The following is an 18464-nucleotide window of genomic DNA, read 5'->3' on the forward strand; positions in this document are numbered from 1 at the left end:
TTTAGTAACAAAACAGACACCAAATTCTTTCATGGTTTTTCACAATAATAGTATTACTGATGCACAGGCTATTCTACCATCCCTGTGAATATGTCTGATTATTTAAAATAAGGCATAGTTTCCTACTTAATCTTGGGTCTCATCACATCAAATCCAATGAATGGGAGATTTACCATCCTGTGGTTACTTTTATTACTTATACTGTAAACATTCTGGTTAAAAACACAGGATCTGGAGCCAGGCCACCTGATTTTGAGTCCTGGCTCTGCTACTTACTAGCTGTGTAACTTAGTTGCTCTATTTCTGTGCTTGTTTCCACAGTGAAAAATGGGGAGGATAACAGTGTCTACTTCATAGAGATGACAGTATTAATTGGTATTGGTAAAGTGCTTAGAATGGGGCCTGGTATGCAGTAAGCACAAGTAATTACTTGTGTCATCATACATAACCCTCACCCTTCCCACCTACTCATATATTCTCTTGTAATATTGGACACCTCTCCTAGTGATGTTATTCCTTCCAAATCTGAGCAATTTTATGCCCAGAGCTTCTAACTCCAGAATTCTGCTACTCACCAGCCAGAGTAGCACTTGGGTATTTAACCTCCCTTATTTTTCATTTTCCTTATTTGTAAATGAGAATGGGTATTGCCACCATCCTTGCACAAGATGGAATAACACAACATATATGAAAGTTCCTTGCATGGTGATTACCACCTAATGGATATCTCAAAGGCATCTTCTAGTTTAATACAACACACGATCCTCACAACACACCAAACATAGTATTTATGAGGAATATAACGAGATCTGGGAAGTCAAGACTTGCCCAAAGTTAACTAGCTATCTGTGCGATATTAGAATGAGGTTTCGCTCCGACTCAAAATTTTTTTCATGAAACCAAATCTGTAAAGCATGAACGCTAGAAATAAATTATTTCCATCTGTTTATGGGGTTCCAACGTTTGTGGAGAAATGCAGAAATCGGCAAAGTATATCCTCCTGTTTGTTGCCCTCTGAAACTGCAACAGAAAACCAACACACAAGTTTTGTTAATACCATTGTTAGGTCAAAGAACCCGAGCGCTCTAGAGTCGGCGACGTGGCTGAAATTTCAGTAAACAAAGCAACGAGTTCCTCCTCTAGCCCTCCGAAGAAATTGCAGACCTCAGGAAAAACGGTTCAATTAACTGGTCTGCGGGGCTGGGCCGGTCCCCGCCCAGGCAACCCGGCTCGGTCGCCCCAGACTTAGAGGAGGCCACGCCGCGCCAGGCCGCCGGACCCTCCCCCTCGGATCTCGGTGACCTGCGCTGCACCCGCCAGCCCCTCACCTCCGGCTCCGGGCGTTCCGAGGCCATCACACAGCGCTCCCGCGCCGGCCCGGGCCAGAGATATTCCACTCGTGACCTCTGACCCGGCTACCTCGCACTTAGCAGGAACAGGAAGTGAGTGGCCGGGACGAGTCATGAGCCCTCTGATTGGTGGAAAAAGCCCTCTCAGAGTGACTCACTGACTTGGAAACCGGAAGAGGAGGTGTTGCCGCCACCGCTGTCGCCGCTATGCAGGTAAGTAGGGTTGGGGCAACTGATTGCCAGTTAGCTTCGGGTAACCGGACCCAGAGTGGGCTGGTAGGAGTCAGAATGAGGAGCTGGGGCTGAGAGGAGAGGACAGAGCCCGCGGCTGACGCTTAAGGGAACGTGGGATGGAGGGGCAAGGCCTACCGAAGGAGAGCGGCGGAGATGAGATGGGTTGGGAGCCCCGCTGACGGGAGACAGACTACGGTTAAATCGGGAGAGAGGAAGCAGCACTGATTTGCTGGGTTGTGGGAAAGGATCAGGTTATAATTTGGAAAGGTTGAGATGCAATCAGTCTAAGGAGGACAGCTCAAGAAAGTGGCGGGTTGGCTCAGGCCCCGACCTCGGCTGTTGGCTGGACGTTGCTGGATGAAGAAATAACAGGGGATTTATAATTGGAGAAAACTAAGGGATGAAGGAATTGTGGGACCACAGTGGCCAAAAGCTAAACTAATTATAATCTGAGGCCGTGGATGGAACCCAGGATCAAGGCTCCTACCCTGCACATTGGCGAGTTTGCAAAGACAGTGTCCCAACCTGTACCCAATAACTGTTAAGGATGAAGATGTGAAATAAAACTAGCGGTCACAGACGGAACGAAGTCACTTTGCAGTCCCCACCCCCCACGCCCGCGCCAGCATTTGCAGTTGTTCCTCTACTGCTTAGGACATGTGCATTTTTTTCATTTGTCATTTAGTTTCTTACACCTGGTAGTTTGTCACTAAATGTTTATTGGTTGACTGAGCCTGTGAAAGGGGCACAGGAATACTGGCACAAAGATAAAACGAGTAGATTAATTCAGCAAGGAGGAGATTGGAACATCAAATGCTGAGGGCAAATGAAGAGTTGGGGGGCTTGTCCGGTGGTTGGTGCAAGGCCAGTGTTCAGAGAAACCTTCATGTGTAGGTAGATTTCTCAAAGATTGTGTGCTATTAACAAGAACAGCCCGGCTCACAAGACAAGTTCAAGTTCTCGGACAGAGGAGTACATATGCTGCAGAGGTACACCAAAGATAATAAACCCAGGCATGGAGAAAATTTCTCAATGAGAGAGAATAGAGTGTACATAACAAAGAAAAACTGGGCATGGACTAGGAGGTGATGAGAGAAAGAAATCAGTTGGTAGGAGGAATTGAGGTCAGGTGAATGGGTTGAAAGGTCTAAGGGTTGATGCTGTTTGTAACCCAAATACCAAAGATAGAAAACAACCTAGCTCTCCTGTGCCAATGAGATCCTGTGTTAGTTGGCCAGTGTTGCACACTGTCATCCTGGCTTTTCAGCCTTCTCCTGTATGTGTCATACACTCATTTGGGTAACCAACCTGTTCCTATTGGTGCAGAGGGAGGAGAAGCAGCTTGAGGCATCATTAGATGCACTGCTGAGTCAAGTCGCTGATCTGAAGAACTCACTGGGGAGTTTCATTTACAAGTTGGAGAACGAGTATGACCGGTTAACCTGGTAAGGGTGGCCAAGGTAATCTGGGGAAGGCTCCATGGGTGGGGGGCCAAGCCCCCTGGTGGGTAGGACATCTCCAGTGATACAACCATTTATCAGTTTGCAAACATCTTATGATATGGTTAAGAGCTGGGTTTCCCAACATTTAACACTGAAGTATAGCTTCGGGCCTCCATGGCAAGGAAGTAGAGAAGTGCCCAGTTTCCCAACCTAGCTTTTGATTCTTTTTAGCTTTTGATTTTCACCCTTTGACTTCTCTGGGAATAGGTCCTTTCTCAGTGAGTCCTCCCACTATAGTAGGAATACAAAGGTATACTGAATCTCTTGCCATAGATATTGGTGAGTCTTTTAAGCCCAACCTATTCTGGAAGTATGGATCCTATTTCCAGGCCAGCAAGGAGGCTTTTACTCAGTTTCTGAATTTTTAGTGATAACAGTGTAGCAAACACTGTATTTCCCCATGTATAAGACGCACCATTTTGGAAAAAATTTGAGGTCTAAACACTGGGTGCATCTTATACAGAGGTTGGAGGTATTTTAAATTGCACTTCCCGCTTTTCTGTGCTTGTTTTTGTGCTCATTGTATGTAGATACATGAAGACAGTAATTTGTCATCAGACACAGATGAGGACAAGCTAATGGATAGAAGTTTAGACAATGATGAGTTGTATGAATTTTATGATGAATAAAACTTGAGTTCAATAACTATGTAATACATATTTTTTTCAAATTTTGTGCCCCCAAATTAGGGAACATCTTATACATGGGGAAATAAGGTAGCTATGGTTCCTGTTTTGCCACTGTTTCTCACCCCATTCAAATAATGAACTTTTTTCTCTCCCTGTGTCCCTCTTTCCTAACCTCACAATGCCTATAAGCCAGTCTGGTTCCCACCCAGTCCAGCCTCAGGGCTTTGAGTGTTCTGGGAATGAGTTTGTGTATTCCTAATCTGAAGAGTCCCATTGAGGCTACTTTACTGGGAACGTTCTGACATCTTCTTACTACCACCAGGCCCTCTGTTCTGGACAGCTTTGCCTTGCTCTCTGGACAGTTGAACACTCTGAACAAGGTCTTGAAGCATGAAAAGACACCACTGTTCCGGAATCAGGTCATTATCCCTCTGGTGTTGTCCCCAGACCGTGATGAAGATCTCATGGTAAGAGGAAGAGAAGGGTACAACTTGGGAAATTAAGTTCTCAGATAAGCACCTAGAGTGCAACTGTTGGTTGGTTATTCTAGAAGCTCTGAATGTAGAGTAGTGTGTGGCAATATAGAGTGAGGGCCACATTTTGGAAGCCTTCCTTTTCATCCTTCTGGAGTTGGGGAGCTACTCCCAAATAAACCTGAAGACTCTGTCACCAAGGCAAAGGCCTTTCTCATCCAATACCTATCTCGAGCAAAGAGTATGTTCTTTTGTGACTTTGTCTGTTCTGGTCTTTAATGAAAATGTAGCAGAGAGATTTTCCCTGTTTGATAGAGATTGGGTGTGAGGAAACAGAAAAGAAGGGTGAAATAAGGAGTGTAGTATCCTAGGAAGCTAAATATTACATGTCTTGGGCTGTGTTTCCCCTGAAAATGCACTGTTTGCCTGTGGCAGAAACTATATATCAGGCCAGACTGAATCTTCTTAGAATGCATAGGAAGATTAATAAAATCTATGTTTTTACAGCGGCAGACTGAAGGACGAGTACCTGTTTTCAGCCACGAGGTAGTCCCTGACCATCTGAGAACCAAGCCTGACCCTGAGGTTGAAGAGCAAGAGAAGCAACTGACAACAGATGCTGCCCGCATTGGTGCTGATGCAGCTCAGGTTGGACTGATTCACTGCCTTGGCGTCCCTCACTCCCCAAATCCTGTCAGGAGAAGCTAGACATTACCATTGCTGTCTGGCAGGAGTGCAGTTGGTTCCATGTAAATTGCCCCCAGAAGAGAACAAGAAAGCAATTTCCCCACAGTCATGTCTTGCTTGCCCTAATCTCTGTACCAATCTGTGTGTTACAGAAGCAGATCCAGAGCTTGAATAAAATGTGCTCAAACCTCCTGGAGAAAATCAGCAAAGAGGAACGAGAATCAGAGAGTGGAGGTATGGAGGCGTTAGTGGCAAAATGGAGGAGGAAAGAGGGATAAGATCTCTTTTACAGGAATGGTGGTTTGCTAGTAGAGAAGGGAGGACATAGGAATGAGCTGCTTAGGAAAGGGTACACATCCATTTAGTTAGCCTTTTGTATTTAAGGCCAGTCCTGGGACAGGTGGAGGAAATGGACAAAATGAAAAGGGGGAATTCTGAGATAGTTGTGGGTGATCTTCTGGCTCTTCCTCTGGACTACCAGGGAGTCTGGGTGCTGCTGAGGTCAGAGCTCTGCCCCTGGTACTCACACTGGTCTTCCTACTGCTCTGTTCAGCCCAGGGCCAGAGGTATACCTCAGGGTCCTCAATCACCTTTATTTTCAGGTCTCCGGCCAAACAAGCAGACTTTTAACCCTGCAGACACCAATGCCTTGGTGGCAGCTGTTGCCTTTGGAAAAGGGCTGTCTAATTGGAGACCTTCAGGCAGCAGTGGACCTGGCCAGCCAGGCCAGCCGGGAACTGGAACAATCCTTGCAGGAGCCTCAGGATTACAACAGGTGCAGATGGCAGGTGCTCCAAGCCAGCAGCAGTCAATGCTCAGTGGGGTGCAGATGGCCCAAGCAGGTCAACCAGGTAAGGTGGCAGGGACTGACATGCTGACAGACCTTGATCAGGGAGGTGGGAATAAATTGAATTATCTGAGCCTCTAGCATCCTCAGAGCTGGAGATTTTTCTCCTGTTCTCCTGGACTGTGACCCAGAAAAAAATTTTTAGGAGAAAAATCTCATTTGAGACCCTAACAAACACCAAAGAATAACGTTGACTAGCAGAAACTGCTCTCAACTCTAACCCCCATCTCAGACCTCTGTCTCAATTACCCTTCTGTTCCATTTACTCTAGATATTAGGTGTGTTGTCAGGGTTCTTTCTTAGAGAAACCAAAGGTCAGGCCTTAATTAAGACCATATGGTAGGTGGGTTGGGAACTGACAAGCAGGCAGATTTCCAGTGCAGCGTGTGTTCTCTCCTCTGCATCCTGTCTCCTGTCACTTTTAGTAATGAGAACCGTCTGCTGGAGTTCAGATGCAAGTGACTGGGAGAGATATTTTCGTCCAAGCTGCCTGAGAAAAGGGACAATTAAAATAAGAGAGAACAGGCTCTGGCCACTTAGCTCAGTTGGTTAGAGCATCGTCCCAATATGCAAGGTTGAGGGTTTGATCCCCACTCAGGGCACATACAAGACACAACAAATGACTGCATAGATAAGTGCAACAACAAATCAATATTTTTCTCTCTCTCTCTAACATCAATTTTAAAAATTAGTTATAGTTTAAAATGCAGTGAGAGAGAACATTCTTTTACCTATGACATTAAAGGTAGGGCACACAGGTTTATCTGTTATTTCCAGGAGTAGGTGAGCAGGAGTCTGATCCCTCCCACTGTCTTCCTCCCCTCCCCCATCGGTCCTTTTCTCCTAGACACCTCAGGGGAGAGCTGGTTGAGGAACCATACCTCTGAGCTCTCCATCCAGGGTCAGGTACCACAGAAGTTCTGAGGGGAGGGAGGGGGTGGCAGAAGGAAACCTGAGAGACCACATTTTTGATTTATCATAAAAGCCTTAGCACATTTCAGGCGTCTTTCTTCATATTCTTTTTAGGAAAAATGCCAAGTGGAATAAAAACCAACATCAAGTCGGCTTCGATGCATCCCTACCAGCGGTGAGTGTGGCCAGCAACCTCCACTGCCAGGTGCTCTGTGCAGAGCTGGGCAGTGACATTGCCTTTTGCCCAAAGCTGACCTAGCTGGGTACAATAAAAGACCATGGGCTTTCAGCAGCAGACAAATCTCAGTTCTACCACTGACAAGCCGTTATCACCTTGGGCAAGTGACCCAATTTATTTAATCCTGTTTTCTTGTAAATGGTGATAATACCTACCTCATTGAGTTGTTGGGAGGATTAAAATGAGAAAATGAATGTGAAACACAGCACAGTGTATGAAATAATTGGTATTCAATAAATGATAGTCTCTGCAGCCACTTTCCCTACTGCCGTCCTCAGTCCTCTATGCGGAGCTGACCCTGATCTGATGCTGCTTCATGTCAGTGGTGAGCTGATGAACTCAGGATCATGGACCACACTGTTCTGTTCGAAAGCCTTTGCTTATTTTATGCTACTAGAAACTGTGGAAGCTTCTCTGTTTTTAGAGGCACACTGTCTGCCCCATTCCATCTGGGCTGTCTCCCCAAGCTGTAAGCGATGCGGCTTCTGGGCTGGGATGAACTGTACCTGCAGCTCTGGTGAAGCTCGGGCCTGCTCTGCTGTCCGTCCTCTCAGATGCCGATTCAGCTCTTACCTGGAAAACAGTCACACAGTCTCCTGTCCTTTATCCTACCCTACACACGTGAGGGAAGGTGTTGAAGGCCTAATAGGTGCGGGCTCCCTCAGGAAGTGGCCCTACCAGGCAGGGCTGTGTAAGAAAGGGTTTTTCTTAGCACGTGAAAAAGCCTCTTCTTCCCCAGACTCATTTTTCCTGTTTTGGAGGGAGAGGGAATGTTACTTCATCGGGATCTGGCTCTAGCCAGGGTGGCTTTTCTCAAGTCTGCTGAGCCTGTGCCTCAAGGAAGCCGGACTGGTGGTGGGAGGGGTGGCCACCAGTGCCTTTGCCTGCTTTTTTAAAACTGATAGCAGAATGAGTTGGGGTCTCCAGCCTCAGCTGCCTTTCTTCTTAGTGCTGCTCCTTTGTGGACAAGGACAAGAGCTGAGTCAGCGGAGTGGACCAAAGGGTTTCTCTGAATAAAGTTATTTAAATTTTGATAGTCATTGTGTCAGGCTTACCCTACAGCAATTTATGAGAGAGCTATATAGGGATCAGAGACCATATATCAAGAATTTTGAGGTTGCTGTAAGGCAGTCCTAGTTTGTTCTTCTAAAAGTTTAATCTTTGATTAGCTTTGTTCTAAAAGTCCTGAGGTATGAGGACAGCCTGTTTATACCTTCCAGCTGCCTTTTTTCTGTTCTTTCATCACATGCTAGTACTTTGGCATTTGTTTGGTGCCAGGCAGAATTCTGCCAGGCTGTGGCAGCAAAGGGCTGGAAAAGTGGTCCCAGATGTCACATTCATTCCTGTTCCATCAAGACAGGAAATAGTATCCACAAAGTGCTCCGGCCATATTACACGGCAGCGCAGGGAGTCCCGTCATCAGCTCTGAAGCAATGCCAGACCTTTCTCCCAGTTGAGTGGCACTGCCTTACTGCTCTGCCAGCTCACTCAGATGCTCTTTATCTTCTTATATCTTCCCTTCCTACTGGGGTTGCCAAAGCTAACTGTCATGTGCCTCAGGTTCAGGCTATGCTTCACTAAAATCCCTGGAGCATCTTTTGGTAGCTGCTATCCTTTATTCCACCAAAAGATTCCTTCCTACTGAAAGGCGCCATGCCCGAGTTCTTTTGTTGTCTGTGGTTAATACTGACTTCATTCCCACCATACTATTTGAAATGGATTCCTTGTCTTCCAAGAATGGAAATGCCCTCCTGCTTCAACAGGAACATATGCAGAACCTGACCTGTATCTTGTGCCCATGAGCAAATACCTTATTATTCTGGAGGCACAGCTCTATATTCTAAACTTTGGGAACACATGCTGTCATTTCTAAGCCCACACAACCTATGTAGCATCGCCAACTTTGAGGCCCATACAACCCCGTAATCACCTCGGTAAAGAGTGTGTATCTTTGACCCTTAACACATTCATTCCATCAGGAGAAAATGTATATGGAGTTTCCTTTGAAGAAGGGGACATGACCTGCTTAATTGCTCAGATTTAGGATTTGTGAAAGATGGCCCTCTTGCCGTAGTCTGATAATATTCCTCAGTTTCTGACGGTGCCGTTTTGCCTGGGGACTGCTTTCTCTTACTCTTGGGGACCCTGGAGATTGAGATTGCCTTCCAGGCTTATGTCTAGGATGGGAAAACAACAGCTGTGAAATCTCAACATCTTAGTAGAGCACTGAGTTCATCCTGCTGAAGGCGGGAGCTTATTGAATCAATGTCTGTGTGACACCCATTGCCTAGGACCTCTTTCTCTCCAGCTCTGTCCTAAGGTTGGAATTGGGTCAGGGTTGAACCTCCCTTTTGTTTATTGCCCCAGTTACCCCCTTTTCTTCCCCCTCTGGTGTCTATTGCTGTCTTACCTAGCTAGCTTACTCTAGTTCACCTTGTTCACCTTGTACTTTCTTGGGAAATAGCCAGGATAGATAGGTTGTAGCTAAGTGCTCCTTCCAACTCCATAAGGGGTCCCGGCATTAGGACTGAGCTGGAGGGGGTGTATGGCCTACCTCCCGTCCTGCTGCTGGAGGGAAGAAGCTGAACTCTGTAGGAATGCCCCAGTGTAAGGCTGGTCACTTTTCCCACCCCCTTCTCACCTCCCCCAGTCAGCTGGGAACAACTTCCCCCTTTGTCTGAGCTTCTTGTGCAGAATAATCCTCCTATGGACAATGTGTTCTCTGTGTCTTGTGGACACAGGGGCCGTATGAGCTGATCCCAGCACCAGGCAGGACGGAGGCTGAATCTTTCCAAATGCCCACCCTAGGTCAACTCCTGAAAATGTACGAAGGGATGTACATTTTCTTCCATCTTCTCCAGATTTGGGAGGATAACCTATTGAAGTTTAGCAACAGGTCAGAAAGGAGGGCCAGGGGCTTTGGTCCCTTGGTCCCTTTTTGGTTCAGTCCTGAGAGTTCACCATACCTAATTGGGGAGGCTTGATGTAGCTCCAGCCCAACAGCCGTGAACACATAGGGGCTGACATTTGGAAAGGATTCACTGCCCTGTAGATGGGGCTTTCTCATTGGAACAGAAAGCAAACTCCAAACCATCTGACAGCCATAGCGCCACATCACTTCAACATGGGTTTGTCCCACCAAACACACTTCCTCTCTCCTTCCCTTTAACTTCTCTCTCTTGTTCTTGAGCTCCTGTGAGTGTAGCAGATTCCTCTTGTGGTCTCCTGATGGATTCACATGTTCTCAGTATGTCACCTACCATTAGGACCTGGTGTCTTGCGCAAGTGCATCACAGACAAGCCACCTGACTTCCCTGGGTCTCAGTTTTCTCACCTGGGTGATCCCAATGATCTTTCCTAGCTCTAACGTCTCTGAAAATGATCATTTCTTGTTTTCTCATTGCAAGGCTGTGTTATATAAAATATGTCAAACTTTTCCTAGATCACCCCCAAATCCCTCAGAATCGTACAGATTATTCTTAAAATTTCCTCTCTGTCACCTACAACTTAGCATACTAATATCTTTCTAGACCACTACCCTAAGTTTTTTTTTCTAGCTTTCACTAGTTCTCTTAGTGGAAAGTCATTGAAGAGGTGATAAGGTGGGAGGTGAGGGAGGTATATTCAGTGTTACACTTGAATCCATGTAAACACAAATTTAAAAAAAAAGAATTAAAAGAAAAAGGTGATAAGTCACGACAGAGATACATGTATGTCACGGGTCACCCTTCCACTCTCAGGCATCCCTCTTTCTCCCCTGGGCAAGATATATGGAGAGACTCCTCTAGTACAAGCAGTAAATTATACTTTTTCCATGTGATGAGAACCTTCCCCACTGAATCAATCTACAGAGCCCTGGGCTGCCTCCTTTCCTGCTTTCCCTCTGCCATTCACTGCCTTCCCCTTTTTTCATGCAAACTTCCCTAGGTGGTGATCATTTCTACTCTTCTCTTGCTCACATGTACATCTAGACAATTCCTTGTTCTTTTTACTAATTTCTCTGGGCTGCACCTGTTTTCCAGGGTTGCTGTCCTTTTAGTGTCTCTTCCTTCTTGACGTCACATCCCTACTCACTGCTTCACAGCCATGTTCTTGAAATACAGAGCCTGCAATCATCACGTCTTTACCTGCACTTCCCATTCACTCTTCAGCCCCTGCAGTGGGCTGCTTCCATCATTCCTCTGGAACTACTCTTTCATGGGCCCAATGGCTGAATCCAGGATTTTTTTCAATCTTCATATTATTTGATCTACATGGTGTTTAATGGTGCTGATCATTCCCTTTCCGTCTTTCTCCCCATGGCTCCTACTTCTGTGACCATTCCTCCTCTGTAGTGTTGGGCCTCTATCCCTCTGCCTGCTTCTTGAATGTTGTTGTTCTCCAGGATTCTGACCTTACCCCTTTGTTGTTCTTATTCTGCTTGCTGTCTGTGACCAACACTTTTATGCACATAATTCAAATAAGTTTGATTTTCAGCCTAGACCTCTGTGACTCTTGGGCATTTCTACTCATATGATCCACAGGTACCTCAGGTTCTGAATGTCCAAACCAAATCATCCTTCCCTCTAGTCTTGTTTCTTTTTGAGTTTCCTGGGTGTGGCCTAAGCCAGGTCTTTGGAAGTTACTCTAAACTCTTCCTTCTCCATGTCCTCAGCTGCCATATCCACTCAGATACCAAATCCTGTCAGTACTGCCTTCCCAGTATTCATCCACCTGTCCTGTAGTTTAGGCCCTAGGCCTCTCACTCTAAAATTACTACGACTCCAGTCTTGCCTAGTCCAACTCATCTGCCACATGGCTGCTAGATAGCTCTTTTCAACTGCAGGTCTTATTATATTACTCCCTTGTTTAAATCCCTTTGATAGTTCCCTCCCCGAGTTTCTAAAATTGGGTCCACACACCTGGCACGTTGGTAGGGGCAATGCCAGGCATACTAAGAGTCAGGCAGGATAAAATCATCCTGGAACATATATTTTACTTGAGAATAATTTGAAACAATACAAAATTATCATTCGTGCATTATTAAGAGAAAACAGACTTCAAAGGATTTCTACTATAGTCATGTGTTGCTTAACAACAGAGATAGGTTCTGGGAAATGCATCGCTAGATGATTTCATTGTTGTGCAAACATCATAGAGTGCACTTACACAACCTAGATGGCATAGTCTACCACACATCTAGGATGGGAGGGCCTATAGCTCCTAGGCTACAAGTCTGTATAACATGTTACTGTACTAAATATTGTAGGCAATTGCAACAATGGTATTTGTGTATCTAAACATAAAAAACTTACAGTAAAAATGTAGACTAAAAAATAACAAATGGTATGCCTATCTAGGGCACTTACAATGAATGGAGCTTGCAGGACCTGGATTTGCTCTGAGTGAGTAGCAAATGAATGTGAAGGCTAGGGCATTACTGTACACTACTGTAGACTTTATAAACACTGGACACCAGCATCACCACAAACACGTGAGTAATGCATTGCACTATTGGACATTACGATGGCTACAACATCACTAGGCAAAGGAATTTTTCATCTCCATCGTAATCTTAGGGGACCACTGTTATAAATGCAGTTTGTTCTTTACTAAGATGTCAAGATGTAGTTATATGGCTCGCGGCTATAGTTTGAAGGGCGTCAGACTAAGTTACCAGATTCCCTGGGGCTATTTATTTATTTATTTAATTCCCCCCCCCCCCCGCCATTATATTTAATTCACTGGAAGTTTAGAAAACAGCTCAAGTGTCTTGGAAAGGGAAATAAGATTCTGTGTGAACTAGCCCCCTGACTTCTGACTTTTCTGTATGTTGTCACCCACTCTGTTCCTAAGACATACAAACTGCTTGAAATTTCCTGAAAGTAACAGACTCTTTCCAGCCTCTATTTCTTTATCCCCACTGGTCCCTCTGTGTGGAGCACTTTGCCCCATCATCCTGTCTGATGAATACCGAATCATTCTTCAGAATTCAGCTCATGAGTTACTCCTCTGTGAAGCTTTCCAACAACCCAATCTGGCCTCAACTCAGAGCCGCTCCCATCAGGTAAGGTCAGTTACCTCCTCTTTTATGCTCCACATGTGTACTTTGTGCAAAATAACTCTAGCTCTGGCTGCCCTTTATTGTCCTCCAAGTTCAAGCATGCTATACTGTCAGGGTTTGAATCCCAGTTTTCTCACCTGAGAGTTGTGTAACCTTTGGCAAGATAATGTGTGTCGTATACTAAAGTGTCTGTTATGTAGCATTTGGATTAAAAGCAGGTTCTAGTGCTAAACTGCCTGGGTTTGAATCCTAGGTGGGCCACTTACTAGCTATGTGGTTTGGAGGAAGTTAATTTCCTTCTCTGTGCCTCAGAATTTTTATTCATGGAGATGGTAATTATAATGGCTATTTCATAGGTTTGCTGTGAAATTTAAACAGATTAATATACACAAAGTACTTAAATAGTGCCTGACAATAGTAGAAGCTCAATACATATTACCTATTCTCAAGGTAGTGTTTAGAACTCTGCTATCAGTAATTGTTGCTTAAATCAATGATTGACCAATATCCCTGAGGAAGAAACCTCTTCCTCCCTCTGCAGTTTGTCTGTGCTCACATCTCGGGAGCCTGGCCTCAGGAAACACCCTTTATGCCTGTTACATTCCCATAGTGTCTCGTAAGCACCTAGTGTGGAGCAGGCACTGGAATATGTCTGTGCTGACTTGCTTGATGTGATAAGTCATTTTCAAATCTAGTTTTGTGAATTTTCTTTCTCCCACTTAGTTGTCACCTATACTCTTCCATTAAAACCCTGTTTGGTCTCTTAAATTGCATCATTTTGATTTGAGACCAAATGACAAGCTCCCTCACCTGACATATTCTTTCATCCCTCCTACACTGTATGTCTTCCCAGTCCAAACTAGGTAAAGGCTTGGTTCTACTGTCTGCCTAAAATTTGCCCCTAACAGGGCCCTCACCACTCATAGATCTCTGTGCAGCTGTGATCAGTTCTCCCCTTAACTGTCCCTCACTTGGTTTGGACTCAGGCCTTCATGGGTGGCTGTGTATAATTCACTGGGTATCACAGTCAGTAGCTCCATGCTTGCCTCTCCCCTTCACACTCACCAGCCATCCTCCGAGCCTTATTTTGTTATGGCACACCTCACTGTTCTTCCTACTAAACTATAAATACTCTGAGCTATGGCCATAAGAAAATGCCTGGGGATCAGGTGCTATCGCATACCTCAGCGGCTTACACATGCTCTGCCCTCTACTTGGAGTGTCTGCCCTCTCTTTTTCCTGCTCCAAGCCCCTTGTTCACCTAGTGAACAAGTCATCCTTCCCCTTCAAGTACCATCACTTCCCCCACACAATTGACCATTCTTAAATTATACTTCTCCTGTAATGCCATTGCAGTTTATTTATTTACAAGTTTAAATCCTGACCAGGACACTTACCTATTGCGTGGCCTTAGGCAACTAACTTTACTTCCGAGAATCTCAGTTTCTGCCTCTGTAAAATGGGAATAGAGCACTGACCTCAAAGGCTATTTCAACTGAGCATATTTAAAATTAAATTTAACCTTAGTCTTCTACAGTGCAAGCTTCTTAGAGAGGCATACAAGGCCCTTCAGGCATATAGTCAGCACTCAGATGGTGACTACCATTCCCTTCTTCCTCTACTTTCCTGAGCAATCTCATTTTTATTGAATTGTTTATTAGACTGCTTTGATTGCAACACATTACAGTTAAACTAGCTTAACCAAAAACAAAAAAGGGGACCCAGTTGTGTTTGGTTCTGCGGATGTGGAGTAGAAGGGTGACTGGCTCTAAGGGGTCCCAGGGCTCCAATGTTGTCTAGGTTCTGTTTCTCCATCGCTCCATGCTGCACAGTATAGGTCACCTTGTGGAAGAACTCTTGATTGTTCTTGCCTGCATTTTGTGCCATTAGGAGCTTGGGTTGAGGGAAGCAGGATTAATGAGCCAATGGGGTCTGACAGGAGTTCCTTAAAGGAAACGAAAGCAAAGATATGGGAAAGTGCTTAAATACAACTGAAATGAGAGCTACCATGGTCCACTTTGTATTGTTTCCAGCTCTACATAGAGTCCTTGGGTTTTTTTCTCAAGCCCTGTCCTTTCTCCTAAACTTAAAATACATGTTTCAGATTGCCTGCTGAATGTTCTGTTTTACCTTTAACTCAGGATGGCCCAAATTGCATTCATCTCCTCCATTCTGCTTCACCTGGGTTATCGACCTAACATTGCTGTCAATTCTTGGTCCTCTCTCTGTTCTGTCCCCTCTTTCTTCTCCTCTGATTGCTTGATCACTGTGTCTACCTGAGCCTCTGAGCTGGTCTCTCAGTTGGTCTTCCTAACTCTTGATAATATAGCTTACTGTCACCTGGTTTGCCTTTGTAAAGAACAGTGGGAACCATACCAAGCCCTTTCTTAAAAATCTTCAGGGATATCCCCAATACAAATAAAACTCTTTATTTTTTCATTAAATACCCTTCATAATATGGGGCTAACCTACTTTTTTATTATATTTATTTTTTATTAATTTTTAGAGAGAGAGAGAGAGAGAGAGAGAGAAGGGGGAGGGAGGAGCAGGAAGTGGGGCTAACCTACTTTTAACCTTCTATCAATGTAGGCCTTTCATTCACCTACTCCTTTAACTAAGCAAAATCACTTGCAGTTCCTACACCTGTTCTTTGCTTTCCTCCATCTATCCCTCATTCAGACTTCTTCCTCAGCTTAGAATGCCTATGTTGCTTCTACCTTACTTGCTATGTGACCTTGAGAAGATCCTTTACACTTTTTGATTCCATTCTTTTCATCTGGTTTGCAGTGGTCACAGTACCTTACTGCACTGAATCATAAGAGTACATGGGAAGTAACTGGCCCCACGCTTGCCGGAGAAATATTAAACAGGAAGCTGCATTTTCTCTTTTCCCCTTTTGGCCCTTCTCACACATCTTCCAGATCTTGCTAACTCTCTTCAGTCTTGATAACCCTCCCCCCACCCTGCTTTGTTCCCTACCCAAAGCTTCCCCTTTTCTCTCTCCAGAGCCCTTCCTGCAGGTTTTATCACAGCCCTCTCCCCCTACTTGAGTTTCTTTGGTTCAGCTCAGCAAACACTCTGTGGTAACCAGTGTGTTGGCATTGACTACCTACCCTTGTCTCTGACCTCAAGAGTCCAGGCAAGACTTGGGGTGATGAACATACAACACAATATACAGATGACGTAGTATTTAAATATACACCTGAAATCTATATAATTTTGTTAACTAATGTTGCCTCAATAAATTCAATTAAAAAAAAGAGCACAGGCAAACCTGTAAATTCTGGATGATATGATGAGTGTTTGCAAACAGTTTCTCCCTCTGCCAGCCAGATATCTTTCCAGCTCCAGTTTCTTCAGCCAAGGTCCTAGACTTAGGCAGAGGATACTTTCTAGCTGGCTAAGGCCCAGGGACATGCAGAATGATTAACTGACAAACCCTTCACCCTCATCTTTGCTCCCCTGACCTCATGGACTCAGCCCTCCTGTTGACTCGCCTGTGTGAGTACAGTGTAGAACAGTGATGGGCAGTCTTTTGAGCTTGGTGTGTCAAAATTCGCCAAAAAACCAAGCATAACTCGGGTGCTGTGTCACTTCGAGAAAAAAACCATTTTTCACGATATTTATAGTTTAAATAACAAAAATGTATAATTGTAATATATAACTATTTAATAAACCAAAAACTAATTATTTAACTTACCTACTTAGTGACTTCTTTGTTCATCTGTCAGTCGGTTTCTTTTGTTGGTCTTGATATTATTTAACTTGTGTGGGGTGCCGTGAACTAAGATAAGTGAGGGGGAGGGGGAATTTTTTAACTAACCTGCCTATTAGTGACTTTTTTGTTGCTGAATTTCATTGGCTAAATCTTCAATTGAAGGTTGGTATTTTGTACACTTCAAGCCCAAGCAAGTGCTACTAACTTCATTTGTCAATCTGTTTCTTTTGTTGGTTTTGATATTATTTAATGCTAAGAATAAGGTCTCACAAAAGAACGTAGAGGGAAAAATTGTGAGTAAAGCCATTGCTATATTTTTCAGGGTGCAAAAAGTGTCTGGTAATCAGTTCCAGGCACTCCAAATTTCCTGTTCATAGTGGCACTCCTCTTGATTCTCCAAGTGGCACCTTTCCAGATTCTCAAGCTTTGATCTCAAGTCGACAAACACCTGAGCCCAGATGCTGTCTTGAAATCCTGCAAGTTGCATCTTATGTAAATTAAGATGGCTGCCGCTATTTCTAATGGTGGGAAATGGCACCCATAGCACAGGCCCTCGCCTCTCCCAGCCTCCCCCTCACTTATCTCAGTAATGATGGTCAATTAGAAATCCACAACACCTCAGAACAGTAGATTGGATGATGGTTGCTGTGGTTGCTGGTAATAGCGACACAGGGCCCCCAGAGATGTGTCCCCCACGGCATTCCACTGCTCCCTGCTCCGCTGGCCGGAAGTGAGGTCAAAGATCCCCTAAGGGCCTAACCAGAAGTCCCAGAACTAGACACACTCTATGCTGGAGTTCTGTTGTTTTGGCCTACAGACCTCCAGCACAGCGTGTTTACACTACAGCAAATGTTTTATCCTCGGCTACTGAACCTGGCCGTGCAAGAGCTGAGGACGAAATGTCCTCCTTGGCATGCGGCCCCATACTTCTCTGGTATGCGGCTGCATGTGGCCACGTGTTATCAAAAATGGCTAAGTGTGTCAGTGCTGACATGCATGTCATAGGTTCCCCATCACGGGAGTAGAAAGCGCCCTTTGTCCTTTACAGGATGGGGATGGAGAAGCTTGATACAGCCCCTAGGAGGCTGTTTCCTTTTCTACCTGCCATTCCTGTTGTCCCACAGCTGAGATGTCAGTTCCTATTGTTTGAGACGATCCCACCCCCCAACCCCCTTTGCATGGACTGAATTCCTGGTACTGCTCCACCTGCTCACTCACTTGCTCACTCACATATGGGCATACCTTTTCCCATTCTTTACCCATTACCATTCCAGTTTCTGTGATCCCACTTTAATTTTTCTGCTAAAACATATAAAGCCCAAAATATTTTATACTTATGGGAATAAAGTTGTTAGAGTTTTTGTTTGTTTTTTATTTTATAGCAAAATATTGAGACATATGTAATCAATCAACCTTATGTAACCCAATAGTTTGGCCATGATAGAATCGGCCCAATCTGATTTTTATTTTTAATGCTTTTATTGTATTTATTGGGGGAGTTGTTGGAGTATATGCAGATAATGGTTTTCAGACTAAGCCCTTAGAGAAGGTAAGTCATGCCTTCTGGTGAAGGAGGACGGAGAAGGGCCCCTTAACAGTGAGTGAGGAGTGAGTCAGAAAGGGTGGGACCCAGGGGAACTTGTCACTTCATTTCCTGTTAGGAAGGAGGGGGAATATTAGCCATTGGACCAGGTATTCTTTCTCTACAACACTGGACCTTCATCCTTATCAAGACTGTGAGTTCGCCTGACCTGTGGTGGCGCAGTGGATAAAGCGTCGACCTGGAAATGCTGAGGTCGCTGGTTCGAAACCCTGGGCTTGCCTGGTCAAGG

At 44.8% G+C, this 18464-nt stretch overlaps 2 protein-coding genes across 7 annotated transcripts in view; one reads left to right on the forward strand and one right to left on the reverse strand.

Annotated features, from left to right (window-relative positions):
- SZT2 (SZT2 subunit of KICSTOR complex) overlaps window positions 1-1447 on the reverse strand; it is a 58604-nt gene extending 57157 nt beyond the window's left edge. The window contains exon 1 of the mRNA XM_066269422.1: window positions 1329-1447. Coding sequence (XP_066125519.1) covers window positions 1329-1355 — 27 coding nt within the window. The 5' untranslated portion in view covers window positions 1356-1447. The remainder of the gene's footprint in view (window positions 1-1328) is intronic.
- Window positions 1448-1524: 77 nt separating this feature from the next.
- MED8 (mediator complex subunit 8) lies at window positions 1525-17945 on the forward strand. Of its 6 annotated transcripts, XM_066269427.1 has the most exons (10): window positions 1525-1562; window positions 2910-3028; window positions 4037-4181; window positions 4695-4835; window positions 5027-5108; window positions 5477-5725; window positions 6748-6808; window positions 12211-12255; window positions 12840-12917; window positions 16955-17945. In XM_066269427.1, exons 1-10 carry the CDS (start codon window positions 1557-1559, stop codon window positions 17007-17009), a joined length of 981 nt encoding a protein of 326 aa, XP_066125524.1. In that variant the 5' UTR covers window positions 1525-1556; the 3' UTR covers window positions 17010-17945. The 6 variants fall into 6 exon arrangements, with proteins under 6 accessions (XP_066125524.1, XP_066125525.1, XP_066125527.1 ...); XM_066269428.1 differs by lacking the exon at window positions 12211-12255; XM_066269433.1 differs by lacking the exon at window positions 1525-1562 and having other exon boundaries at window positions 2920-3043.
- The last annotated feature ends 519 nt before the right edge of the window (window positions 17946-18464 follow it).

The sequence above is a fragment of the Saccopteryx bilineata genome, chromosome 3 (genome assembly GCF_036850765.1).
Source record: "Saccopteryx bilineata isolate mSacBil1 chromosome 3, mSacBil1_pri_phased_curated, whole genome shotgun sequence".
Lineage (NCBI taxonomy): Eukaryota > Metazoa > Chordata > Mammalia > Chiroptera > Emballonuridae > Saccopteryx > Saccopteryx bilineata.